Raw genomic sequence first — 24,912 nt, 5'->3', positions numbered from 1 at the left:
AAAAGCTTCCATGCTGTTCCACCATGTTGGATCCTCCTCTGTTTCCCTCTTTTTTTGTGCTTCATGAGTTTCCATAATTTTATCTTCTGTATCCCTGATTCACTGTTCTGCTTCATCCATCCTCACCATCATAGCATCCGTTTGAAATTGCATCTCAGTTACAGCATTTTTCATTTTGAACTGACTAGATATTAGTTATTTTATCTCTGCAGAAAGGGATTCTCTGGTGTCTTCTCTGCTTTCTTCAACCCTAGCTATATCGTGGTTTTAAATTGTAACTCAGATTTCTTACTTATGTCTGTGTTGATTAAATCCCTGCGTGTCCTTTCTTCTATCTTTTGGGGTGAATTCGTCCATCTTGTCATTTTGGAGGAAGAAAAAAAGTAATAAAATAAACAGTAAAAATTTGAAAATTAAAAACAAAAGAAAAAATCAAATAAAGGAAGCTAGATTCCTAGTGTGTTTTGATCAGCTTGTTGAGAGAATCTTGATAGAAAAGGGAAAAAAAGTTAAAATTTTCTTTAAATTTAAATAATAAAATAGAATAAAGTAGAATAGAATAGAATAAAAAAATTTGCTCTTTCTGTATTCAAGAAAGACAACGTAAAGAATGATAAAAGAAAATAACATAAAGTAAAACAGAAGCAGACACAAAAACAGATAAAGAAGGAAACAAAATGAAACCCAAGTGAAGCTAGATCCAGTTTCCCTTAGAACTGAAACTTTGAAGCACACCGTACTGTGTAGAGTAAGTGGTTGGAAAGGATGTGTGCTGGCCTTCTAGGGGATATGCCTGGAGGGTGCAGGTGGGTAATGGTTCGTGTAACAGTTCCATTTTTCACTTGGTGGCCCTGCCTGGCTCACTGGACTGAATCAGTGTGAGTGTGCTGGAGGTGAAAATGGCTTCACCCTGCTCTCTTGTCTCTGGCGTGGGAATTTTGCACCATCACAGATGTGTGATCAAGCACAACTTCCTTTGTCTCAGGCCTCTGTCCACTCCCCACCTCTACCCTGTACATGCCCAAGCTGTCTGCCTGCCAGGTGGCACCTCCCTCCTTATCTCCAATGGGTCTGTTTTTCAAAACCCCACAACTCAGAGACCCCAGGTCTTGGAGCTGTGCTGATTTTATGGGGGAGGGTCTTGCAGAGCAATGGCCAGGGATCAACTTGTCCCAGAAAATGTTCGCATGATAGTGAAGTGACAGAGGCTCAGAGTTTATGGTAAATCACAACACACAACTGGCGCCAGGTTTTGCTGCAATCAGCTGTTATCTTTGGCCCAATATCAGTAAACATGGCAGCTCTCTGGGACCCGCTGGGACGTTTGCCCATGGGAGGCTGATTGCCACTACGATACGCACTCCAACCAGGGAAACTGCTTCTCCCCATATGGCACACGTCCCTCAGACCATGATGCCTTCTCTCAGGGATTGACTTTGCTTCCTCCCTGGAGCACCACCAGGCACTGAGCACTGAAACATCAGTTTCTGCACTAGACTGTTTACAGAAAACTGGAAGTACTGCAACCCTCTGCCTTTTTCCCATCAATGGTTTTGAGGAAGAGATTTCTTATCCAGTTCACTGTGAGTGGTTTCATTCTTTCTCACATTCTCTCCAGCTACTTTCAGGGGGAGTGCTTTTCTTGCATGACTCTAATGTGCGAAACTCCCCTTTTCTCTTTCTTTCTCTATCCTCTGTCTATAAAATCATCTCCCTACCCTCCACAGAACCTTGCCTTTTCTCACCCCCAATGCAGCTCTCCACACCATATTCCTTTTAGGTTCTCTGGCTCAAATTGTGCAGATTTTCATGTTAATCGTCAGATCAATTTCCTAGGTGTTCAAATGGTTTGATGCTGAACTAGCTGTGTTTCGGGGACAAGACAGGCTCAGGGTCCCCATACTACTCCACCATCTGAACTCCACTCTTGAGAGAGAGAATCCCAAGCAGACTCCACACCCAGAAAGCGCCCAAGGTGGGGCTTGATCTCACAAATGTGAGATCATGACCAGAGCTGAAACTAAATACAGACACTTAACTGACTGAGCCAACAAGGCACCCCTAGAGATCCGCATGAAAGAGAGCATACACACAATGCTGGCAAGCTGCTGTTGGCCATGGGCTGATTGCTGCACCAGGGATTCAGCCTGGAGGTGTTGGTTCTTCTCCATGTGAACTGCTTTTTCATGGCCGGTTGGGCTTCCTCACATATGGCAGCTAACTTCCAAGAATGTGCAACTCGAGAGACTACGGAAGGGGTGCAAAGTATCTTTATGACATAGTGCCACCACTCTCAGAGTCCCAGCATGCTCAGATTCACGAGAAGGGAATGTAGACGGCACCGCTTGCTGGAAGGAGTACAAGGTCACATAGAATGAAGGCCACATGGCATGGAAGATGTTGTTTCCACCATCTTTGAAAATACAATCTACTACACAAGATGAAGCAAATTAGTGACTCCAACTCTTTCTGTGTCCAGATATAGATGAATGTTCTCAAAGCCCCCAACCGTGTGGTGCCAACTCAGTCTGCAAAAACCTGCAGGGGAGATACAAGTGCAGCTGCTTGCCTGGTTTCTCTTCTCCCACTGGAAATGACTGGACCTCGGGAAAGCCGGGTCATTTCTCATGCACAGGTAATGCTCTCAGGCATGGGTCTTGGGTGGACAGCGACCACTGGTGGGCAGTGTCTCTCACCTGAGCCACAGTCTTTGGTCTGCTCACTCTCCTCCACTGCTCCTCAGACATCGATGAATGCCTCTCCGATGGGGTCTGCCCAGAGCATGCTGAGTGTATCAACTCCTTGGGAAGCTACAATTGCAGCTGCCAGGTTGGATTCATCTCTCACAACTCGATCTGTGAAGGTATAGAGGACCTGCTTTTCTTTATGTAGCTACTCAATTAATTAACAACCACCTCACTTGATGATTCTGTGAGGTTAGAGACTATATTCTTCATTTTGGGGGTGAGAAAATTTAGGCTCAGACCGTTGAAGTGACTTCCCCCAAAAGACACAGCTATTAAGTAGAAGAGCCAGGATTGGAACTCCAGTCAAGGGTCTACTCTGAGTGCAGCAGTAGGTCAGACAATACTTGAGAGCAATGGCGGGGGGGGTGGGGGAGGGGGTTGCTGTGTCCCATGTGCAATAACTTTCAAGGGAGATGCTAGAAATACCTGGAATCGTTTTTGATTGTCACAACTGGTGGTGGTGACGGGCTCCTCTTGTCTAGTGAGGAGAGGCCACAGATGCTGCTAAACACCTTACAATGCACAGAACAGCTTCCCGCCAACCAAAAATAATCTGGCCCCAAATGTCTTTAGTTCTGAGACAGAGAAGCTGCGTGATAGGGTGAGCTCAGGCTCAAACTTCAGAACTATTTCCTATAATGTATTTGGTTCAAGACCTCAGGGTTACCCTCAACCCCTACCCCATGCCTTCCATACTAAATCAGTCACCATAGCTTGGGGAATTTACCTGCTAAATATGTCTTGAATCTCTCCATTCTTCCTCATGCTTGGTTCGGGCTTCATCATTAGTTTAGCAGCGTCCTCCCTGGGCTTGTCCTTCCTCCATTCTTGTCCCCTCGAATCCATCCTTCCAAACTGCAGCCAGAATTTGCTCACAAGAAGCAAGGGCTCCATCTCCCTGCATCTGGTTCAGAACTATTGTTCTCCATGCTCGTTTGTAGGGAAGGTGACTCCATCAAGCAAGGCATGGAGTGATCCAGCCCTTATCACGTCCCCTGGGCTTGGAGTCAGAGATATTTGAGGTCCTCTCTGATTTTTCTGATACATTTGTAGCAGTAGCTATTGCTGAAAAACAGATCACCCTGAAAGTCAGTGGCTAGAGACAAGCACCATATACGTGGTTTGTGTTCTGTGCATTGGAAATTTAGGTTGGGCTCTGCTGGCCACTTGCTTGCGTCTGTACTGGGCTTTTCGTGTGTCTGTGGTCAGCTGTGAGTCAGCTTGCTCATCTCGGCTGGGCTGCCTCACGTGTCGGGGGCTCCTGTGGGATGATCCATCTCTCTTCCACCTTGTCTCTCATTCTTCATTAGGTGAGTCTAGGGCTTGTTCATGTGGCAGAAGCAAGGGGCTTAAAGAATGAGCAGAAGCAAATAGGTCTCTAGAAATCTAAGACTTGGAACTGGCACGACATCATTTCTGCTGTGTTCTTTTGGCCAGTGAAAGTCATAGGCCAGATTCAAGCTGGATTCGAGGTGTGGCGAAACAAGCTCCCATTATAGAGGAGGCGTGGCAAAGTCACACCGCACCACGCCATCTGCATCCCATGGTGTGGGTGCAGGGAGGAGTAAAGGAGCACAGCCATTCTATGTTCATCTGTCTTGGAGCTATTCACCGCCCTCCACTTATATATATTGGGTCAGAATTTATTCCCGTGGCCAAGCTTCAGTGTAAGGGAGACGAGGAGAAAGGGGAGAACATACACAGTGAATCTCTGTTTGCAGTCTCCTATTCTCATTTCTTCATCTGCTTTGTCTTGGGTTTTCACCTGCACTGACCAGACGCGGATGAATGTGCCGACCCCGCAACTTGCCCGGAGCACGCAACTTGTCACAACAGTCCTGGAAGCTACTCTTGTGTCTGCAACCTAGGATTTGAATCCAGCAGTGGAAACACGAGCTTGCAGGGCCCAGGAGACACATGTGAAGGTCGGTGGGAAGGGTTTGTTGGGGAACCAGGTCCAAGTCTGCATGCAAAGACAGCAGTCGTGGGTGAGGGGTCAGGATGAGTCTGGGCTGAGCTCAAGGACCTCATCGGCTAAGCTGATGCCAAAAATTGCTCATCCATTCACTCATGCACTCATTCAACAAATACTTCCTGAGCACCTACTGTATGCCAGGCACTCTTCTAGAGTTGGTGGATGCAGCACCAAATCACATAGGCAAAACGATTTGTTCTCCTAGAACTCATCATCTAGGGTTAAGGGAGATAGACAGCAAAATAAATGCATGGCCATATGTGTGCCAGGAGTATCTGAAAGAAATAAAGATAAATAAGGCAGGAAAGGTGCATACGCAGCGCTGGGAGTAGGGGTCAACTTTTAGTAGAGTGAGTGGTAAGGAAAGGCCACACTGAAAAGTTGATATTTGAGAAAAGATGTGAAGGATATGAGGGAGTGAGATATTGGGTATCTGGGGAAGGGTGTTCCAGGAGGAGGGAACCGCAGATACAAAGGGCTGGAGGCAGGATCCCAGCCAAGGTGCTAAGCTCTTCCGGACATGTACTCATTGTCTGCCCAACACCCTGATGGTATTAGTGGTGTTTTATGCCCATTTCATAGATGAGGAACCTGAGCCTCCATCGTGGTAAAACAACTCTTCCACGGTCAAATAGCTAGGAAGTAGGGGAGTCAGGATCTGAACTGGCCATCATTGACTTGAGTCCAAATTTCCAGACTCTGACTCAAGACCACCTGGGAAGCTGTCACCTAAGAAGCCCAGAACCAGACTGAACCTGATTTTGAATCCTGGTGTGCCTTTCACAGGCTGTGTGACTCTGCACAATTGTGACGCCTCAGTTTCCTCATCAGAAAAATGGAAGTAATGTTAGTGTGCACCTCACAGGGCTGCCGTGAGCATTCCTCGAGCAGGTGCATGTAAGGGATGTTCCTCAGTGTCTGTCACAAAAATCTCAACACATTAGCAGTTAATTTTTTATCTTAGCTAACAAGTACTTACCTCATACTTGTTATTCTCCAGACTCTGCTCTGAGTCCTTCCCAGATCACACCTTATTCAATGCTCAAACAACCCTATGGGGGAAGTACTATTATTATCCCTGTCTGACAGATGAGGGCACTGAGACACACAGAGGTGAAGTATCTTGCCCAGTGCATTGTCAGCTCAGGGCCACCAGAACAAAACACTGCAGACAGGGTGGTTTCAACATTGAGATCTATTTTCCCTCCATTGTGGAGGCTGGAAGTCTGAGACCACAGCTGGGTTCTGGAGAGGGCTGTCCGCCTTGCTTCCAGATGACTGCCTTCATTCTGGGGTCATGGACAGTGAGTTCTGATTTCTCTCCCTGTTTTTATGGGTACTAATCCCATCTTTTTAAAAGTTTATTTAGTTGTTTTTGAGAGAAAGAGAGAGAGATCTCACAGTAGGAGCAGAGGGGGAGAGAGAGAGGAAGAGAGCGGGAGAGGGAGAGAGAGAGAGAGAGAGAGAGAGAGAGAGAGAGAGAGAGAGAATCCCAAGCAGGCTCCGCACTGCGTATACAGAGCCAGGTGCAGGGTTCGAACTCACCAGCTGTGAGATCATGACCTGAACAGAAACCTAGAGTTGTATGCTTAATTGACTGAGCCACCCAGGTGCTCCAGGGCACTAATCCCATCTTAAGACCTCATCAACCTAATCATCTTGTGAACGCCTTTTGTCCAGATACCGTCTCTCCGAGTGTTGGGGATGTAACATATCAATCTGGGGGCACATATTTCAGTCCACAGCACCCAGTAACACACAGTCTATAGGGACAGAGCCAAGCTTTGAGCCCAGACTGTCCATGCTTTGCACCCCTCCACTTGGATGCCTCTCAGTCATTATTATTATCACTGATAACATAGTATTTCTTAGAGGGAGGAATTGAGATATCAAGGAACGGGGTCCAGGGAGTTCAAGGCTGAGGGAGCAAACAGTGAGCCTTCCTGGACCTACAGGTAATCAGCGAATCTGGATCAGGAATTACTAAGGGGTTAGCAAGGAAAGATGAGGTAGGTGAGCTTAGGTGGGTCCAAACTCTCAGAGTCTTATGTGTTCTAAAGAGGAGTTTGGGTTTTATCCCGAAGTGTGGAGAGCCTCATCAAGAGATTTGTGTGGGCCACATCCTGGCTCTCTGCACTTCCTTTCAGCAGTGTTTAAGAGGGTGCAAGCAGAGCCAGGGAGACCGGCTGGCTTTAGTCAGGATGGGGTTGTGCACTGCCATGGCCTCAGCATCCTTTATCCATTTGACTCAGCCTAGTTTTCTGCTTAGATGTGGACGAATGTGCCAGGAACTCAACTCTTTGTGGCCTCAGCTCAGTGTGTACCAACACCCCGGGGGAATACCACTGCTCCTGCCTGCCTGGGTTCTTTTCACCTGTTGATTGGACCCCTGAGAAACCAGAGGATTTCAGATGTACAGGTAATGCTCCCAGCCATGCTGAGGACTTTTCATGGATGTCAACGTACCCTGAAGAGAGTGGCTTACAAACAACCCTTTCTGCTTGCTCATGATCCTGTGGGTTGACTGCATGGTTTTTGAAGGTGGGGGTGGGCACTAAGGTGGCACGAGGTCTAAAATGGCCTCACTTATATGGCTTGTAGTTGGTGCTTGGCTCTGCGGGGGAGCTCAGATAGGCCCTTCAGTTTTCCTCATGGGCCTGTCCACACCAAAATTTTGGATGGTTACTACTGCACTTGCAATCGAGGCTTTCTGGCCAACAATGGACCGATGCAGTTCAGGAACCCAGGAGTGACATGAAAAGTTGAGTACGCACCCCCTCAAAACCCTCCGCCATTTTGTAGGATAATCAGGTGGAAGCTGGCTGGGCAGTGGATGTAGGCACTTGTTTTTGTCCCAAACGTTATTTTCTCTCCCTCTCCTTCCCTGCCCTCTTTTCATTCTTTTTCCATAGTGACAATGATTCCTGTTCACTCAAAATTCTAACCATTTGGAGCTGACATTTAGATGAAAATAGAAGTGAAAATCAATATCCAGAGATAAACCACTGATTTCATTTTGGGAAATCTTGTGGTTGTCTCTCCATGAAGGAAACAAGAACTTTTAACATTCGCTGAGCACCAGGCCCCCAATGAAGGCATTTATGTGCATTTTTACATTAAATTGAGTGTAGGCATCCTGATGAACTCCACTGTACAGAGGAGGACACTGAGGCTTGGAGTGCTGGAATGACCTGTTCATGGCTGTGTGGTTGGACTGGCCTCCAAACCCAGTCTTTCCAACTCCCACAGCAGTTTCTGAACCAAGTCAACTCTTTGCCACACTCTAGTTGTGCGGTGTTGGGGAAACGTATTTACCCTCTCTAGGCCTCAATGTTTCCATCTGCAGATTGAGCATATAAGAGTACCGACCTCCAAGGATAGTTGGGAAAATTAAGTGCAATGAAGTACGTAGTGTGCTAGGCACATGTATGCTCCCAAGAGCCACTACTTACATATGTAATGTAAATTGAAATAATCCCCAGAATGAGCGACATTCTGTGTATGTATTTCTGTGTGTTTATATCCCAATTCTCCCCTTGACAGTCAAGACCTGATTGTACCTCTGCCTAAGACCAGGGATCATTGAACTTCTTAATGCAAAGGGCCAAATAGTAAATATTTTGGAGGTTGCAAGCTGTGTGATCTCTGTCATGACCACTCAATACTCCAGTTGTAGTGCGAAAGCAGTCAAAGATGATACACAAATGATTGGATGTGTTTGTTCCAATGAAACTTTATTTATACCAACACGTGGTGGGCTGGATTTAGCCCATGAGCTCTAGTTCACTGGGTTCTGAATAAGGTTATTCATTTCTATTGTTATGGTATCCAGGGAGCCACTAATTTGCTTCATCTTGTGTAGCAGATTGTATTTCCAAAGTTGGTGGAGACAACGTCTTCCATGCTATATACCCTTCATTTTATGAATTTGTACTCCTTCCAGCAAGCAGTGGTACCGATGTTCCCTTCTCTAGAATCTGAGCCTGCTGGGACTCTGGGAGTGGTACTAGGTCATGAAGATACCATGCACCCCCTCCCTGTTCTCTTGAGATGCTCATTCTTGGGGCTTAGCTGCCATATGTGAGGAAGCCCAACCAGCCATGAAAAAGCAGCCGACCTGGAGAAGAACCAAGACCTCCAGCCCACAGCCCTGGTGGAGCAGCCAGCCCACGGCCAGCAGCAGATGCCAGCCTTGTGCGTATGCTGCCTTTAAAGTGGATCCTCTAGCCCCCACTTAAGCCAACTCAGCTCAGACTGCACGGAACAGAGACCAGCCATACTCACCGAACTCAACTCAAATGGCAGATACATTTATGAACAAAATAAATGACTGTCATTGATTTCGACACATTCAGTTTTGATGTCTAAGTTTGATGTAGTGAAGTATCTCCCCAGGAGTAGATAATGAAGAATTACTTGCAAAGGAGTTGAGGGACCCATACAATTGAGTTGTCATGGTGCCATGGGGAGGCCCAGCTCAAGTCTCCTCCAGCCCTGGTCACGTCGCCTAAACACTTGCTATGTACTTGTCATGCAAACACAACCTCAAGGCACGTCTCTTACAGCTCCTCCCAGAAAACTGTACTTCTAGACAGAAATCTGGAGCTGCTCCTGGACATCAAGATCAGATCACAGGAATGTTCACTCCACCTTTGTTTGAGGTAGTAAAACATTAGAAACAACTGACACCTGATGATGAAAACTGGAGTTGACATAAAGAATAAGGTAATGTGCTCCTTCATTCAACAAATATCTATCGAATACTCACCATGTCTTAGGCACCAAACCGGAGACAAAGGCATAAAGGGGATGAAATCCTTGCTGTAGTATCCATTATTCTCTAGATGGGGAATATTGATTTCAACCCAAAATGAAAAACCGGGGTCTGTCAGGACTACTGTAGCTTGCCAAATGACCCATGAGCTGTAAGTCACAGATAAAGAAGGATTTGAGTGCTCCCTGGATACCATAACAATAGAAATGAATAACCTTATTCAGCACCCAGTGAACTGGAGCTCATGGGCCAAATCCAGCCCACCACGTGTTGGTATAAATAAAGTTTTATTGGAACAAACACATCCATGCATTTGTGTATCATCTTTGGCTGCTTTCGCACTACAACTGGAGTATTGAGTGGTCATGACAGAGATCACACAGCTTGCAACCTCCAAAATATTTACTATTTGGAGTCGTTTCTGCTTCCATACAAATTTTAGAATAGTTTGTTCTAGCTCTGTGAAGAATACTCACGTTATTTTGACAGGGATTGCATTGCATGTGTAGATTGCTTTGGATAGCATCAACATTTTAATAATGTCTGTTCTTCCTATCCTTGGGCATGGAATGCTTTTCCATTTCTTTGTGTCTTCTTCATTTTCTTTCATATGCTGTCTATACTCTTCAACGTACAGATCTTTTAGCTCTTTGGTTACGTTTATTCCTAGGTATCTTATGATTTTTGGTGCAATTGCAAATGGGATTGATTCATTGATTTCTCTTTCTGCTGCTTCATTATCGGTGTATTGAAATGCTAACGATTTCTGTATGCTGATCTCATCTTCTGTGAATTTGCTGAGTTCCTGTATCAGCTCTAGCAGTTTTTTGGTGGTGTCTTTTGGGTTTTCCACATAGAGTATCATGTCATGTGAAAAATGAAAGTTTGACCTCCTCCTTGCCAATTCGTATCCTTTTGATTTCTTTGTACTGTCTGATTGCTGAGGCTAGGATTTCCAGTGCTATGTTTAACAACAATGGTGAGAGTGGACATCCCTGTCATATTCCTGACCTTAGGCAGAAAGCTCTCAGTTTTTCCCCATTGAAAATGAGGGAAATGAGCTGTGGGCATTTGTACATAGCCTTTATGATGTTGAGGTATGTTCCTCCCATCCTGACTTTCTGGAGGGTTTTTTATCAAAACAGGATGCTGTATTTTCTCAAATGCTTTGTCTATTTGCATCTATTGAGAGGATCATGTGGCTCTTATCCTTTCTTTTATTAACGTGATGTATCAAGTTGAATGATTTTCAGATATTCAACCAGCCCTGCAGCCCAGGGTAAATCCTACTTTATCGCAGTATATAATTCTTTGAACGTATTGTTGGATTTGATCTGCCAGTATCTTGTTGAGAATGTTTACATCCGTGTTCATCAGGGGAACTGGTCTGTAATTCTCTTTTTCAGTGGGTCTTTACCTGGTTTGGGAATCAAGGAAATGCTGGTCTCCTAGGATGAGTTTGGACGTTTTCTTCCATTTCTATTTTTTTGAATAGCTTCAAAAGAATAGATTTGACTCTTCTTTAAATGTTTGATAGAATTCTCCTGGGAAGCCATCTGGCCCTGGAACCTTGTTTATTGGGGGATTTTTGATTAGTGATTCAGTTTCTTTACTGACTATGGGTCTGTTCAAATTTTCTGTTTCCTCCTATTTCAGTTTTGGTAGTTTATATGTTTCTAGGAATTTATCCATTTCTTCTAGGTTGCCCAATTTGTTGGCATACACTATCTCATAACATTCTCTTATTATGGTTTGTATTTCTGCGGTGTTGGTTGTGGTCTCTCTTCTTTCATTTGTGATTTAATTTATTTGGGTCCTTTCCTTTTTCTTTTTGATGAGTCTGGCTAGGGGTTTATCAGTTTTGTTAACTGTTTCAAAAAACCAGCTCCTAGTTTCATTAATCTGTTCTACTGGCTTTTTCAATTTCAATATAATTGATTTCTGCTCTAATCTTCATTATTTTCCTTCTTCTGCTGGTTTTGGGCTTTATTACTGTTCTTTTTCTAGCTCCCTTAGGTGTGAGATTAGGTTGTGTATTCGAGACCTTTTTTCCTTCTTTAGGAAGGCCTGGATTGCTATATACTTCTGTCTTATGACCACCTTTACTGCATCCCAGACATTTTAGACTGTTGTGTTTTCATTTGCATTGGTTTCCATATACTTTTTAATTTCTTTTTTAATTTCTTGGTTAACCCATTCATTCTTTAATAGGATGTTCTTCAACCTCCAAGTATTTGTAGTTTTTCCACATTTTTTCTTATGGTTGATTTCAGGTTTCATAGCATTGTGGTCTGAAACTACACATGGTATGATCTCGATCTCTTCATACTTGTAGATGGCTGACTTGTGATCCATTCTGGAGAATGTACCGTGTACACTTGAGAAGAATGTATATTCTACCTTTAGGATAAAATGTTCTAAATACGTCTGTTAAGTCCATCTGGTCCAGCGTGTCATTCAAAGCCATTGTTTCCTTGCTAATTTTCTGCTTAGATGATGTGTCCATTGCCATAAGTGGGGTGTTAAAGTCCCCTACTATTATGGTATTATTATCAATGAGTTTCTTTATATGTGTGATTAATTGATTTACGTGGCTGGCTGCTGTCAAGTTGGGGGCATAAATATTCACAATTGTTAGGTCTTATTGGTGGATAGACCCCTTCATTATGATATAATGCCCTTCTTCATCTCTTGTTACAGTCTTTATTTTAAAATCTAGTTTGTATGATGTAAGTATGGCTACTCCAGCTTTCTTTTGACATCTGTCAGCTTGATAGATGGTTACCCATCCCCTCACTTTCAATCTGCACGTGCTCTTGGGTCTAAAACAAATCTCTTGTAGGCAGCATATAGGTGGATGTTGTTTTTCTTATCCATTCTGATACTGTCTTTTCATTGGAGCATTTAGACCATTACGTTCAGAGGGATTATTGAGAGATATGAATTTAGTGCCATTGTGTTGCCTACGGTTGGTGTTTCTGGTGATACTCTCTTTCTAGTCTTTGTTGCTTTTGGTCTTTTTGTTTTGTTTTTTTCTCCCCTCAAAGGGTACCTCTTAAAATTTCTTGCAGGGCTGGCTCAGTGGTCACAAACTCCTTTAGTTTATGGTTGTCTGGGAAAGTCTTTATCTCTCCTTCTATTCTGAATGACAGCCTTGCTGGATAAAGAATTCTTAGCTGCATATTTTTCCCACATTGAATATATCCTGCCACTGCTTTCTGGCCTGCCAAATTGTTGTGAACCTCATCTGTCTTCCCTTGAAGGTTAAGGATTTTTGTACTCTTGCTAGTTCCATGATTCTTTCCTTGTCTGTGTATTTTGTGAATTTGACTGTGACATGACTTAGTGATGGTTGGGTTTTGTTGAATCTAATGGGAGTTCTCTGTGCTTCTTGGACTTCGATGTCTGTGTCCTTCCCCAGATTAGGGAAGTTTTAAGCTATAATTTGCTCACATAAACCTTCTGCCCCTTTTCCTCTTTCTTCATCTTCTGGGACTCCTTGTTACAAATGTTATTCCTCTTTAGTAAGTTGCTGAGTTTTCTAAGTCTTGAATTGCAATCTTTTCCCTTTGTTTCCCTTTCTTTTTTTCTTTCATTATTCTTATTTTTAAAATTTACATCCAAGTTAGTGGCATATAGTGCCACAATGATTTCAGGACTAGATTCCTTAATTCCCCTTACATTGAGTCCATCCTCCCTCCTACAACCCCTCCAGTAACCCACTGTTTGTTCTCCATACTTAAGAGTCTCTTACGTTTGGTCTCCCTCTCTGTTTTTATATTATTTTTGCTTCCCTTCCCTTATGTTCATCTGTTTTGTATCTTAAAGTCCTCATATGAATGAAGTCATATGATATTTGTGTTTCTCTGACTAATTTCGCTTAGCATAATACCCTCTGGTTCCATCCACATAGTTGCAAATGGCAAGATTTCATTCTTTTTGATTGTCGAGAAATACTCCATTGTGTGTGTGTGTGTGTGTGTGTGTGTGTGTGTGTGTGTGTGTATATATATATATATATATATATATATATATATATACCACATCTTCTTTATCCATTCATCCATTGATGGACATTTAGGCTCTTTCCACTCTTTGGCTATTATTGATAGTGCTGCTATCAACATTGGGGTGAATGTGCCCCTACGAAACAGCATACCTGTATCCCTTGGATAAATACCTAGTAGTGCAATTTCTGGGCCATAGGGTAGTTCTATTTGTAATTGTTTTCCAGAGTGGCTGCACCAGTTTGCATTCCCACCAGCAGTTCAAAAGAGATCCTCTCTCTCTGCATCCTTGCCAACATCTGTTGTTGCCAGAGTTGTTAATGTTAGCCATTCTGGCAGGTGTGAGGTGGTATCTCATTGTGGTTTTGATTTGTATTTCCCTGATGATGAGTGATGTTGAGCATGTTTTCATGTGTCGGTTGGCCATCTGGATGTGTTCTCTGGAGAAGTGTCTATTCATGTCTTTTGCCCATTTCTTCACTGGATTATTTGTTTTTTGGGGTGTTGAGTTTGATCAGTTCTCTATAGATTTTGGATACTAACCCTTTATCTGATATGTCATTTGCAAATATCTTCTCCCATTCCGTTGGTTGCCTTTTAGTTTTGCTGATTGTTTCCTTCACTGCACAGAAGTTTTTTTTTATTTTGATGAGGTCCCAATAGCTCATTTTTGCTTCTGTTTCCCTTGCCTCCAGAGTTGTGTTGAGTAAGAAATTGCTGTGGCCGAGGTCAAAGAGGTTTTTGCCCGCTTTCTCCTCGAGGTTTTTTTCTCCTCGAGGATTTTGATGGCTTCTTGTCTTACATTTAGGTCTTTCATCCATTTTGAGTTCATTTTTGTGCATGGTGTAAAAAAGTGGTCCAGGTTCATTCTTCTGCATTTCGCTGTCCAGTTTTCCCAGCACCACTTACTGAAGAGATGTCTTTATTCCATTGGATATTCTTTCCTGCTTTGTCAAAGGTTAGTTAGCCATACGTTTGTGGGTCCATTTTGGGGTTCTCTATTCTGTTCCATTGATCTGAGTGTCTGTTTTTGTGCCAGTACCATACCGTGTTGATGATTAAAGCTTTGTGATACAGCTTGAAGTCCAGGATTGTGATGCCTCCTGCTTTGGTTTTCTTTTTCAGGATTGCTTTAGCTATTCGGGGTCCTTTCTGGTTCCATACAAATTTTAGGATTGTTTGTCCTAGCTCTGTGAAGAATGCTGGTGTTATTTTGATAGGGATTGCATTGAATACATAGGTTGCTTTGGGTAGTAATGATTTTTAACAATATTTGTTCTTCCAATCCAGGAGCATGGAATATTTTTCCATCTTTTTCTGTCTTCTTTAATTTCTTTCATAAATTTTCTATAGTTTTCAGTGTATATATTTTTCACCTCTTGGTTAGATTTATTCCTAGATATTTTATGGGTTTGGGTGCAATCGTAAATGGAACCGATTCCTTGATTTCTCTTTGTGTTGCCTCATTGTTGGTAAATAGGAATGCCACCGATTTCTGTGCATCGGTTTTATGTCCTGCAACTTTGCTGAATTCATGGATCAGATCTAGCAGTTTTTTGGTGGAATTTTTGGGTTTTCCATATAGAGTATCATATCATATGCAAAGAGTGAAAGTTTCACCTCCTCCTGGCTGATTTGGATGCCTTTTATTTCTTCGTGTTGTCTGATTACTGAGGCTAAGACTTCCAATACTATGTTGAATAACAGTGGCGAGAGTGGACATCCCTGTCTTTTTCCTGACCTTAGGGGGTAAGCTCTCAGTGTTTCACCATTAAGGATACTAGCATTGGGTCTTTTGTATGTGGCTTTTATGATCTGGAGGTATGCTCCTTCTATCCCTACTTTCTTGAGGGTTCTTATCAAGAAAGCATGCTGTATTTTGTCAAATGCTTTCTCTGCATCTATTGAGAGGATCATATGGCTCTTGTTCTTTCTTTTATCGATGTGATGAATCACATTGATTGTTTTGTGGATATTGAGCGAGCCCTGCATCCCAGGTATGAATCCCACTTGGTCGTGGTGAATAATTTTTTTAATGTGTTGTTGGATCCGGTTGGCTAATATCTTGTTGAGGATTTTTGCATCCATGTTCACCAGGAAAATTAGTCAATAGCTCTCCTTTTTTGTGGGGTCTTTGTCTGGTTTTGGAATCAAGGTAATGCTGGCTTCATAGAAAGAGTTTCGAAAATTTCCTTTCATTTCTATTTTTTGGAACAGCTTCAAGAGAATAGGTGTTAACTCTTCCTTAAATGTTTGGTAGAATTCCCCTGGAAAGCCATCTGACCCTGGACTCTTGTTTTGGGGGGAGATTTTTATATTACTAATTTGATTTCTTTGCTGGTTATGGGTCTGTTCAAATTTTCTATTTCTTCCTGTTTCAGTTTTGGTAATTTATATGTTTCTAGGAATTTGTCCATGTCTTCCAGCTTCCCCATTTTATTGGCATATAATTGCTCATAATATTCTCTTATTGTTTGCATTTCTGCTGCATTGCTTGTGATCTGTCTTTTTTCCTTCTTGATTTTATTTATTAGGGTCCTTTTTCTTTTTGATCAAAGTGGCTAGTGGTTTATCAATTTTGTTAATTCTTTCAAAGAACCAGTTTCTGGTTTCATTGATCTGTTCTTCCGTTTTTTATTTTTTGTTTTGGCTCCAATAGCATTGTTTTCTGCTCTATCCTTTATTATTTCCCATTTACTACTGTGTTTTTGGTTTTATTTGTTGTTGTTTTTCCAGCTCTTTAAGGTGTATGTTTAGGTTGTATGCCTGAGACCCTTCTTCCCTCTTTAGAAAGGCTTGGATTGCTATATACTTTCATCCTGTGACCGCCTTTGCTGCGTCCCAGAGGTTTGGGGCTGTGGTGTTATCATTTTCATTGGCTTCCATGTACTTTTCATTTCCTCTTTAACTTCTTGGTTAGCCCACTCGTTCTTTAGTAGGATGTTCTTTAGCCTCCAAATATTTGTTACCTTTCCGAATTCTTGTGGTTGATTTCAAGTTTCATAGTGTTGTGGTCTGAAAATATGCATGATATGATGTCGATCATTTTGTATTTGTTGAGGGCTGATTTGTGTCCCAGTATGTGATCTGTTCTAGAGAACATTCCATGTGCACTGGAGAAGAATGTATATTCCGCTTCTTTAGGATGAATGTTCCGAATATACCTGTTACGTCTGGTCCGGTGTCATTCAAAGTCATTGTTTCCTTGTTGGTTTTCTGATTAGATGATCTGTCCATTGTTGTCAGTGGGGTGTTGAGTTCCCCTACTATTATGGTATTATTATCAATGAATTTCTTTATGTTTGAGTTTAATTGATTTATATATTTGGGTGTTTCACATTGGGAACATAAATGTTTACAATTGTTATGTATTCTTGGCGGGTAGAACCCTTAATTATGATGTAATGCCCTTCTTCATCTCTTGTTACAGACTTTATTTTAAAATCTAAATTCTCTGATATATGTATGGCTACCCTGGCTTTCTTTTGGCGACCATTAGCATGATAGATGGCTCTCCATCCCTTTACTTTCAATCTGAAGGTGTCTTTAGGTCTAAAGTGTGTCTCTTGTAAATAGCATATATATATGGATCTTGTTTTTTTATCCATTCTGTTACCCGTTGTCTTTTGATTGGAGCATTTAGTCCATTGACGTTTAGAGTGATTCCTGAAAGATATGAATTTATTGCCATTACGTTTCTTGTAGAGGTGGAGTGTTTGGTGGCGTTCTCTGGTCCTTTCTAGTCATTGTTGCTTTGGGTTCTATTTATTCATTCATTCATTCATTCATTCATTCATTGATATTTTTTCTACCTTTTCTCCCCTCAGAGAGTCCCCCTTCAAATTTTGTGCAGGGCTAGTTTAGTGATCATGAACTCCTTTAATTTTTGTTTGTCTGGGAAACTTTTTACCTCTCCTTCTATTTGAATGCCAGCCTTCCTGGGTAAAGAATTCTTGGCTGCATATTTCTCTGCTTCAGCACACTGAATATATCCTGCCACTCCCTTCTGGCCTGCCAAGTTTCTGTGGATAGGTCTACTGCAAACCTGATCTGTCTTCCCTTGTAGGTTAAGGACTTTTTGTCCCTTGCTGCTTTCATGATTCCTTCCTTGCCTGAGTGTTTTGTGGATTTGACTATGATATACCTTGTTGATGGTTGGTTTTCGTTGAATCTAATTGGAGTCCTCTGTGCTTCCTGAATTTTGATGTCTGTGTCTTTCCCAGGTTAGGAAAGTTTTCTTCTATGATTTGTTCACATACACTCTTCTACCCAAGTTTCTCTCTCTTCATCTTCTGGGACCCCTATGATTCTGATGTTGTTCCTTTTTAGTGAGTCACTGATTTCTCTAATTCTTAAATTGTACCCTTTTGCCTTAGTCTCTCTCTATTTTTCTGCTTCATTGTTCTCCATAAGTTTCTCCTCTATATTGCTGGTTTGCTGCTCTGCTTCATCCATCCTTGCTGCCGTGGCACGCATTGGAGATTGCAGCTCAGTTATAGCATTTTTTCATTATTCCTGACTAGATTTACTTCTTTTATCTGCGCAGAAAGGAATTCTAATCTATTTTCGACTCCAGCTATTATTATTATCGTGATTCTAAATTCTTGTTCTGACATCTTGCTTGTATCTGCGTTGGTTAAGTCCCTGGCTGTCATTTCTTCCTGCTCTTTCTGTTGGGGTGAATTCCTTCATTGTCATTTTGAAGCTAGAAAAGAAATTAATGAGGTAAACAAAATTTAAAATTAAAAAAATTAAATTAAAACAAATTAAAAACAACACACACGCATGCATAAAAATCAAATAAATGATGCAAGATCTAGGTGTGTTTTGGTCTGGGTATTGAAAGGGGCTTGATAGATTAGAGAGAAAAAAGGGAAAAAGAAAAAAAGGGAAACGTTTGAAAATTTGAGAAAATGAAAACAATGAAATAGAAAAAAATGAAATGATAAAAGTAAAATAGAATTTGAAAAATTTATACAAAACTAAAAAATATAGTTGACAAAATTAAAGAAAAATATTTTTAATAAAATTGAAAATAAAAAGAAAATTTTTCTCTTCCTATATTCAAGAAAAAGACAAAAAGAAAAGAAAATTGAATAGATGGACCAGCAAACAGACTGTAATACGATTGAAATTACATCGTTTTCCCCTAGAAGTCCAACTATGAAGCACTTTATAGTTTGTAAACTAAGCAGGTGGAGAGACTTGTGGTTCCTGAAGAGTGAGGTTGACCCAGTTGGGTGGGGCTTGGTGTAATGGCTCTGTTCTCCACTAGGTGGCGCCGCTTAGCTTACTGGTGTGGATTGTTGTGGCGCTTGTAGGTGTGTATGCGCATGCACAGCAGGGGTGAAAATGGCATCACCCAGGTACCCAGTCTCTAGTATCAGAACTCTTTTCTCCCCAGTCAGCAATCGTGCACCCTTCCTTTGTCTCTGGCTTCCATCTGCTCTTGCTTTTACACTGTCCATGACCAAGCCATCAGGCTGCAGGTGGCTCCTCCCTCCTGAGTTTTACCTCAGATGCAGCTGTTTTTTCCTGACCCCTTACTTCTGACAGACTGTGGCCTTGTCCTGCTCAGACTTTGTGTGGGAGGAACTCATTGAGCACTGGCCGGGTGCTGGCCACACCCAGGAACATTCTCGGGACCATGCTGCTGCTGATGCCCAGAGACTCTGACTGGGTGCCAACCTGCCCCAGAAAATGTTCACGTGATTGTGTAGCAGCAGCCGTTCAGGGATTATGGAAAATCACAGCACACACCCAGCACCAGGCTTCACCCTTATAGACCTTGTTCTAGCACCAAGAATGTGGTTGTTCTCTGGGGTCTGCTGGGACCTCTGGGGTCTGCTGGGTTGGCCACACGGACTCTACCAAATATTCTCCCAGCAGGGGAACCCCCTCTCCTTGTGTGGCATGGGGACTTCACTCTGCTCCTCAGGATTCACCCATCCCACCAGAGTACCCAGGTATTGAGCTGCAGAGTTTCACACCATGCCCCTGTTGTTTATAGAGTCTCAGTGAGATGTAAACCCTCTCCTTTCTCCTTTCTGCCTTTTTTGTTCAGTCCCTGCAGCTGTTTCCCCTTTTCCAGTTTCTCTCCAGTCATTTGGGGGGTGGGTGGTTCTTCTCCTGTACTATCCACACATCTCTGTCCTCTCTCTGCAAGCAAAAATGGCGCCCTACCCTCCAAGGCTTCTCTCTCCCCCAGTTTACCCCTCCGAGCCATGTACCTGTTGAGTTGTGTGGTCCAGGTTGTGCAGATTGTTGTGTTAATCCTCAAGTAAGATTTCTAGGTGTGCAGGATGGTTTAGTGATGATCTGGCTGTATTTCATGGATGTGAGACACAAAAAAGCTTCCATGCTGTTCCACCATCTTGGATCCTCCTCTGTTTCCCTCTTTTTTTGTGCTTCATGAGTTTCCATAATTTTATCTTCTGTATCCCTGATTCACTGTTCTGCTTCATCCATCCTCACCATCATAGCATCCGTTTGAAATTGCATCTCAGTTACAGCATTTTTCATTTTGAACTGACTAGATATTAGTTATTTTATCTCTGCAGAAAGGGATTCTCTGGTGTCTTCTCTGCTTTCTTCAACCCTAGCTGAATCGTGGTTTTAAATTGTAACTCAGATTTCTTACTTATGTCTGTGTTGATTAAATCCCTGCGTGTCCTTTCTTCTATCTTTTGGGGTGAATTCGTCCATCTTGTCATTTTGGAGGAAGAAAAAAAGTAATAAAATAAACAATAAAAATTTGAAAATTAAAAACAAAAGAAAAAATCAAATAAAGGAAGCTAGATTCCTAGTGTGTTTTGATCAGCTTGTTGAGAGAATCTTGATAGAAAAGGGAAAAAAAGTTAAAATTTTGTTTAAATTTAAATAATAAGATAGAATAAAGTAGAATAGAATAGAATAAAAAAATTTGCTCTTTCTGTATTCAAGAAAGACAACGTAAAGAATGATAAAAGAAAATAACATAAAGTAAAACAGAAGCAGACACAAAAACAGATAAAGAAGGAAACAAAATGAAACCCAAGTGAAGCTAGATCCGGTTTCCCTTAGAACTGAAACTTTGAAGCACACCGTACTGTGTAGAGTAAGTGGGTGGAAAGGATGTGTGCTGGCCTTCTAGGGGATATGCCTGGAGGGCGCAGGTGGGTAATGGTTCGTGTAACAGTTCCATTTTTCACTTGGTGGCCCTGCCTGGCTCACTGGACTGAATCAGTGTGAGTGTGCTGGAGGTGAAAATGGCTTCACCCTGCTCTCTTGTCTCTGGCGTGGGAATTTTGCACCATCACAGATGTGTGATCAAGCACAACTTCCTTTGTCTCAGGCCTCTGTCCACTCCCCACCTCTACCCTGTACATGCCCAAGCTGTCTGCCTGCCAGGTGGCACCTCCCTCCTTATCTCCAATGGGTCTGTTTTTCAAAACCCCACAACTCAGAGACCCCAGGTCTTGGAGCTGTGCTGATTTTATGGGGGAGGGTCTTGCAGAGCAATGGCCAGGGATCAACTTGTCCCAGAAAATGTTCGCCTGATAGTGAAGTGACAGAGGCTCAGAGTTTATGGTAAATCACAACACAGAACTGGCGCCAGGTTTTGCTGCAATCAGCTGTTATCTTTGGCCCAATATCAGTAAACATGGCAGCTCTCTGGGACCCGCTGGGACGTTTGCCCATGGGAGGCTGATTGCCACTACGATACGCACTCCAACCAGGGAAACTGCTTCTCCCCATATGGCACACGTCCCTCAGACCATGATGCCTTCTCTCAGGGATTGACTTTGCTTCCTCCCTGGAGCACCACCAGGCACTGAGCACTGAAACATCAGTTTCTGCACTAGACTGTTTACAGAAAACTGGAAGTACTGCAACCCTCTGCCTTTTTCCCATCAATGGTTTTGAGGAAGAGATTTCTTATCCAGTTCACTGTGAGTGGTTTCATTCTTTCTCACATTCTCTCCAGCTACTTTCAGGGGGAGTGCTTTTCTTGCATGACTCTAATGTGCGAAACTCCCCTTTTCTCTTTCTTTCTCTATCCTCTGTCTATAAAATCATCTCCCTACCCTCCACAGAACCTTGCCTTTTCTCACCCCCAATGCAGCTCTCCACACCATATTCCTTTTAGGTTCTCTGGCTCAAATTGTGCAGATTTTCATGTTAATCGTCAGATCAATTTCCTAGGTGTTCAAATGGTTTGATGCTGAACTAGCTGTGTTTCGGGGACAAGACAGGCTCAGGGTCCCCATACTACTCCACCATCTGAACTCCACTCTTGAGAGAGAGAATCCCAAGCAGACTCCACACCCAGAAAGTGCCCAAGGTGGGGCTTGATCTCACAAATGTGAGATCATGACCAGAGCTGAAATTAAATACAGACACTTAACCGACTGAGCCAACAAGGCACCCCTAGAGATCCGCATGAAAGAGAGCATACACACAATGCTGGCAAGTTGCTGTTGGCCATGGGCTGATTGCTGCACCAGGGATTCAGCCTGGAGGTGTTGGTTCTTCTCCATGTGAACTGCTTTTTCATGGCCGGTTGGGCTTCCTCACATATGGCAGCTAACTTCCAAGAATGTGCAACTCGAGAGACTACGGAAGGGGTGCAAAGTATCTTTATGACATAGTGCCACCACTCTCAGAGTCCCAGCATGCTCAGATTCACGAGAAGGGAATGTAGACGGCACCGCTTGCTGGAAGGAGTACAAGGTCACATAGAATGAAGGCCACATGGCATGGAAGATGTTGTTTCCACCATCTTTGAAAATACAATCTACTACACAAGATGAAGCAAATTAGTGACTCCAACTCTTTCTGTGTCCAGATATAGATGAATGTTCTCAAAGCCCCCAACCGTGTGGTGCCAACTCAGTCTGCAAAAACCTGCAGGGGAGATACAAGTGCAGCTGCTTGCCTGGTTTCTCTTCTCCCACTGGAAATGACTGGACCTCGGGAAAGCCGGGTCATTTCTCATGCACAGGTAATGCTCTCAGGCATGGGTCTTGGGTGGACAGCGACCACTGGTGGGCAGTGTCTCTCACCTGAGCCACAGTCTTTGGTCTGCTCACTCTCCTCCACTGCTCCTCAGACATCGATGAATGCCTCTCCGATGGGGTCTGCCCAGAGCATGCTGAGTGTATCAACTCCTTGGGAAGCTACAATTGCAGCTGCCAGGTTGGATTCATCTCTCACAACTCGATCTGTGAAGGTATAGAGGACCTGCTTTTCTTTATGTAGCTACTCAATTAATTAACAACCACCTCACTTGATGATTCTGTGAGGTTAGAGACTATATTCTTCATTTTGGGGGTGAGAAAATTTAGGCTCAGACCGTTGAAGTGACTTCCCCCAAAAGACACAGCTATTAAGTAGAAGAGCCAGGATTGGAACTCCAGTCAAGGGTCTACTCTGAGTGCAGCAGTAGGTCAGACAATACTTGAGAGCAATGGCGGGGGGGGTGGGGGAGGGGGTTGCTGTGTCCCATGTGCAATAACTTTCAAGGGAGATGCTAGAAATACCTGGAATCGTTTTTGATTGTCACAACTGGTGGTGGTGACGGGCTCCTCTTGTCTAGTGAGGAGAGGCCACAGATGCTGCTAAACACCTTACAATGCACAGAACAGCTTCCCGCCAACCAAAAATAATCTGGCCCCAAATGTCTTTAGTTCTGAGACAGAGAAGCTGCGTGATAGGGTGAGCTCAGGCTCAAACTTCAGAACTATTTCCTATAATGTATTTGGTTCAAGACCTCAGGGTTACCCTCAACCCCTACCCCATGCCTTCCATACTAAATCAGTCACCATAGCTTGGGGAATTTACCTGCTAAATATGTCTTGAATCTCTCCATTCTTCCTCATGCTTGGTTCGGGCTTCATCATTAGTTTAGCAGCGTCCTCCCTGGGCTTGTCCTTCCTCCATTCTTGTCCCCTCGAATCCATCCTTCCAAACTGCAGCCAGAATTTGCTCACAAGAAGCAAGGGCTCCATCTCCCTGCATCTGGTTCAGAACTATTGTTCTCCATGCTCGTTTGTAGGGAAGGTGACTCCATCAAGCAAGGCATGGAGTGATCCAGCCCTTATCACGTCCCCTGGGCTTGGAGTCAGAGATATTTGAGGTCCTCTCTGATTTTTCTGATACATTTGTAGCAGTAGCTATTGCTGAAAAACAGATCACCCTGAAAGTCAGTGGCTAGAGACAAGCACCATATACGTGGTTTGTGTTCTGTGCATTGGAAATTTAGGTTGGGCTCTGCTGGCCACTTGCTTGCGTCTGTACTGGGCTTTTCGTGTGTCTGTGGTCAGCTGTGAGTCAGCTTGCTCATCTCGGCTGGGCTGCCTCACGTGTCGGGGGCTCCTGTGGGATGATCCATCTCTCTTCCACCTTGTCTCTCATTCTTCATTAGGTGAGTCTAGGGCTTGTTCATGTGGCAGAAGCAAGGGGCTTAAAGAATGAGCAGAAGCAAATAGGTCTCTAGAAATCTAAGACTTGGAACTGGCACGACATCATTTCTGCTGTGTTCTTTTGGCCAGTGAAAGTCATAGGCCAGATTCAAGCTGGATTCGAGGTGTGGCGAAACAAGCTCCCATTATAGAGGAGGCGTGGCAAAGTCACACCGCACCACGCCATCTGCATCCCATGGTGTGGGTGCAGGGAGGAGTAAAGGAGCACAGCCATTCTATGTTCATCTGTCTTGGAGCTATTCACCGCCCTCCACTTATATATATTGGGTCAGAATTTATTCCCGTGGCCAAGCTTCAGTGTAAGGGAGACGAGGAGAAAGGGGAGAACATACACAGTGAATCTCTGTTTGCAGTCTCCTATTCTCATTTCTTCATCTGCTTTGTCTTGGGTTTTCACCTGCACTGACCAGACGCGGATGAATGTGCCGACCCCGCAACTTGCCCGGAGCACGCAACTTGTCACAACAGTCCTGGAAGCTACTCTTGTGTCTGCAACCTAGGATTTGAATCCAGCAGTGGAAACACGAGCTTGCAGGGCCCAGGAGACACATGTGAAGGTCGGTGGGAAGGGTTTGTTGGGGAACCAGGTCCAAGTCTGCATGCAAAGACAGCAGTCGTGGGTGAGGGGTCAGGATGAGTCTGGGCTGAGCTCAAGGACCTCATCGGCTAAGCTGATGCCAAAAATTGCTCATCCATTCACTCATGCACTCATTCAACAAATACTTCCTGAGCACCTACTGTATGCCAGGCACTCTTCTAGAGTTGGTGGATGCAGCACCAAATCACATAGGCAAAACGATTTGTTCTCCTAGAACTCATCATCTAGGGTTAAGGGAGATAGATAGCAAAATAAATGCATGGCCATATGTGTGCCAGGAGTGGCTGAAAGAAATAAAGATAAATAAGGCAGGAAAGGTGCATACGCAGTGCTGAGAGTATGGGGTCA

The 24,912-nt window shown here is 43.4% G+C and overlaps 1 protein-coding gene across 2 annotated transcripts in view; it reads left to right on the top strand.

Moving 5' to 3' along the window:
• The window catches only part of ADGRE1 (adhesion G protein-coupled receptor E1), an 86,429-nt gene that overhangs the window by 33,856 nt on the left and 27,661 nt on the right, over nt 1-24,912 (top strand). For both annotated transcript variants that reach the window (XM_086699272.1, XM_086699271.1), the window contains 7 exons: nt 2,480-2,635; nt 2,744-2,863; nt 4,526-4,672; nt 6,992-7,141; nt 22,331-22,486; nt 22,595-22,714; nt 24,377-24,523. In XM_086699272.1, coding sequence (XP_086555398.1) covers nt 2,480-2,635; nt 2,744-2,863; nt 4,526-4,672; nt 6,992-7,141; nt 22,331-22,486; nt 22,595-22,714; nt 24,377-24,523 — 996 coding nt within the window. The remainder of the gene's footprint in view (nt 1-2,479; nt 2,636-2,743; nt 2,864-4,525; nt 4,673-6,991; nt 7,142-22,330; nt 22,487-22,594; nt 22,715-24,376; nt 24,524-24,912) is intronic.

This window comes from Puma concolor, chromosome A2 (genome assembly GCF_028749965.1).
Source record: "Puma concolor isolate L17-30 chromosome A2, mPumCon1.1.hap2, whole genome shotgun sequence".
Lineage (NCBI taxonomy): Eukaryota > Metazoa > Chordata > Mammalia > Carnivora > Felidae > Puma > Puma concolor.
This window is presented reverse-complemented; position numbering and strand designations above follow the sequence as displayed.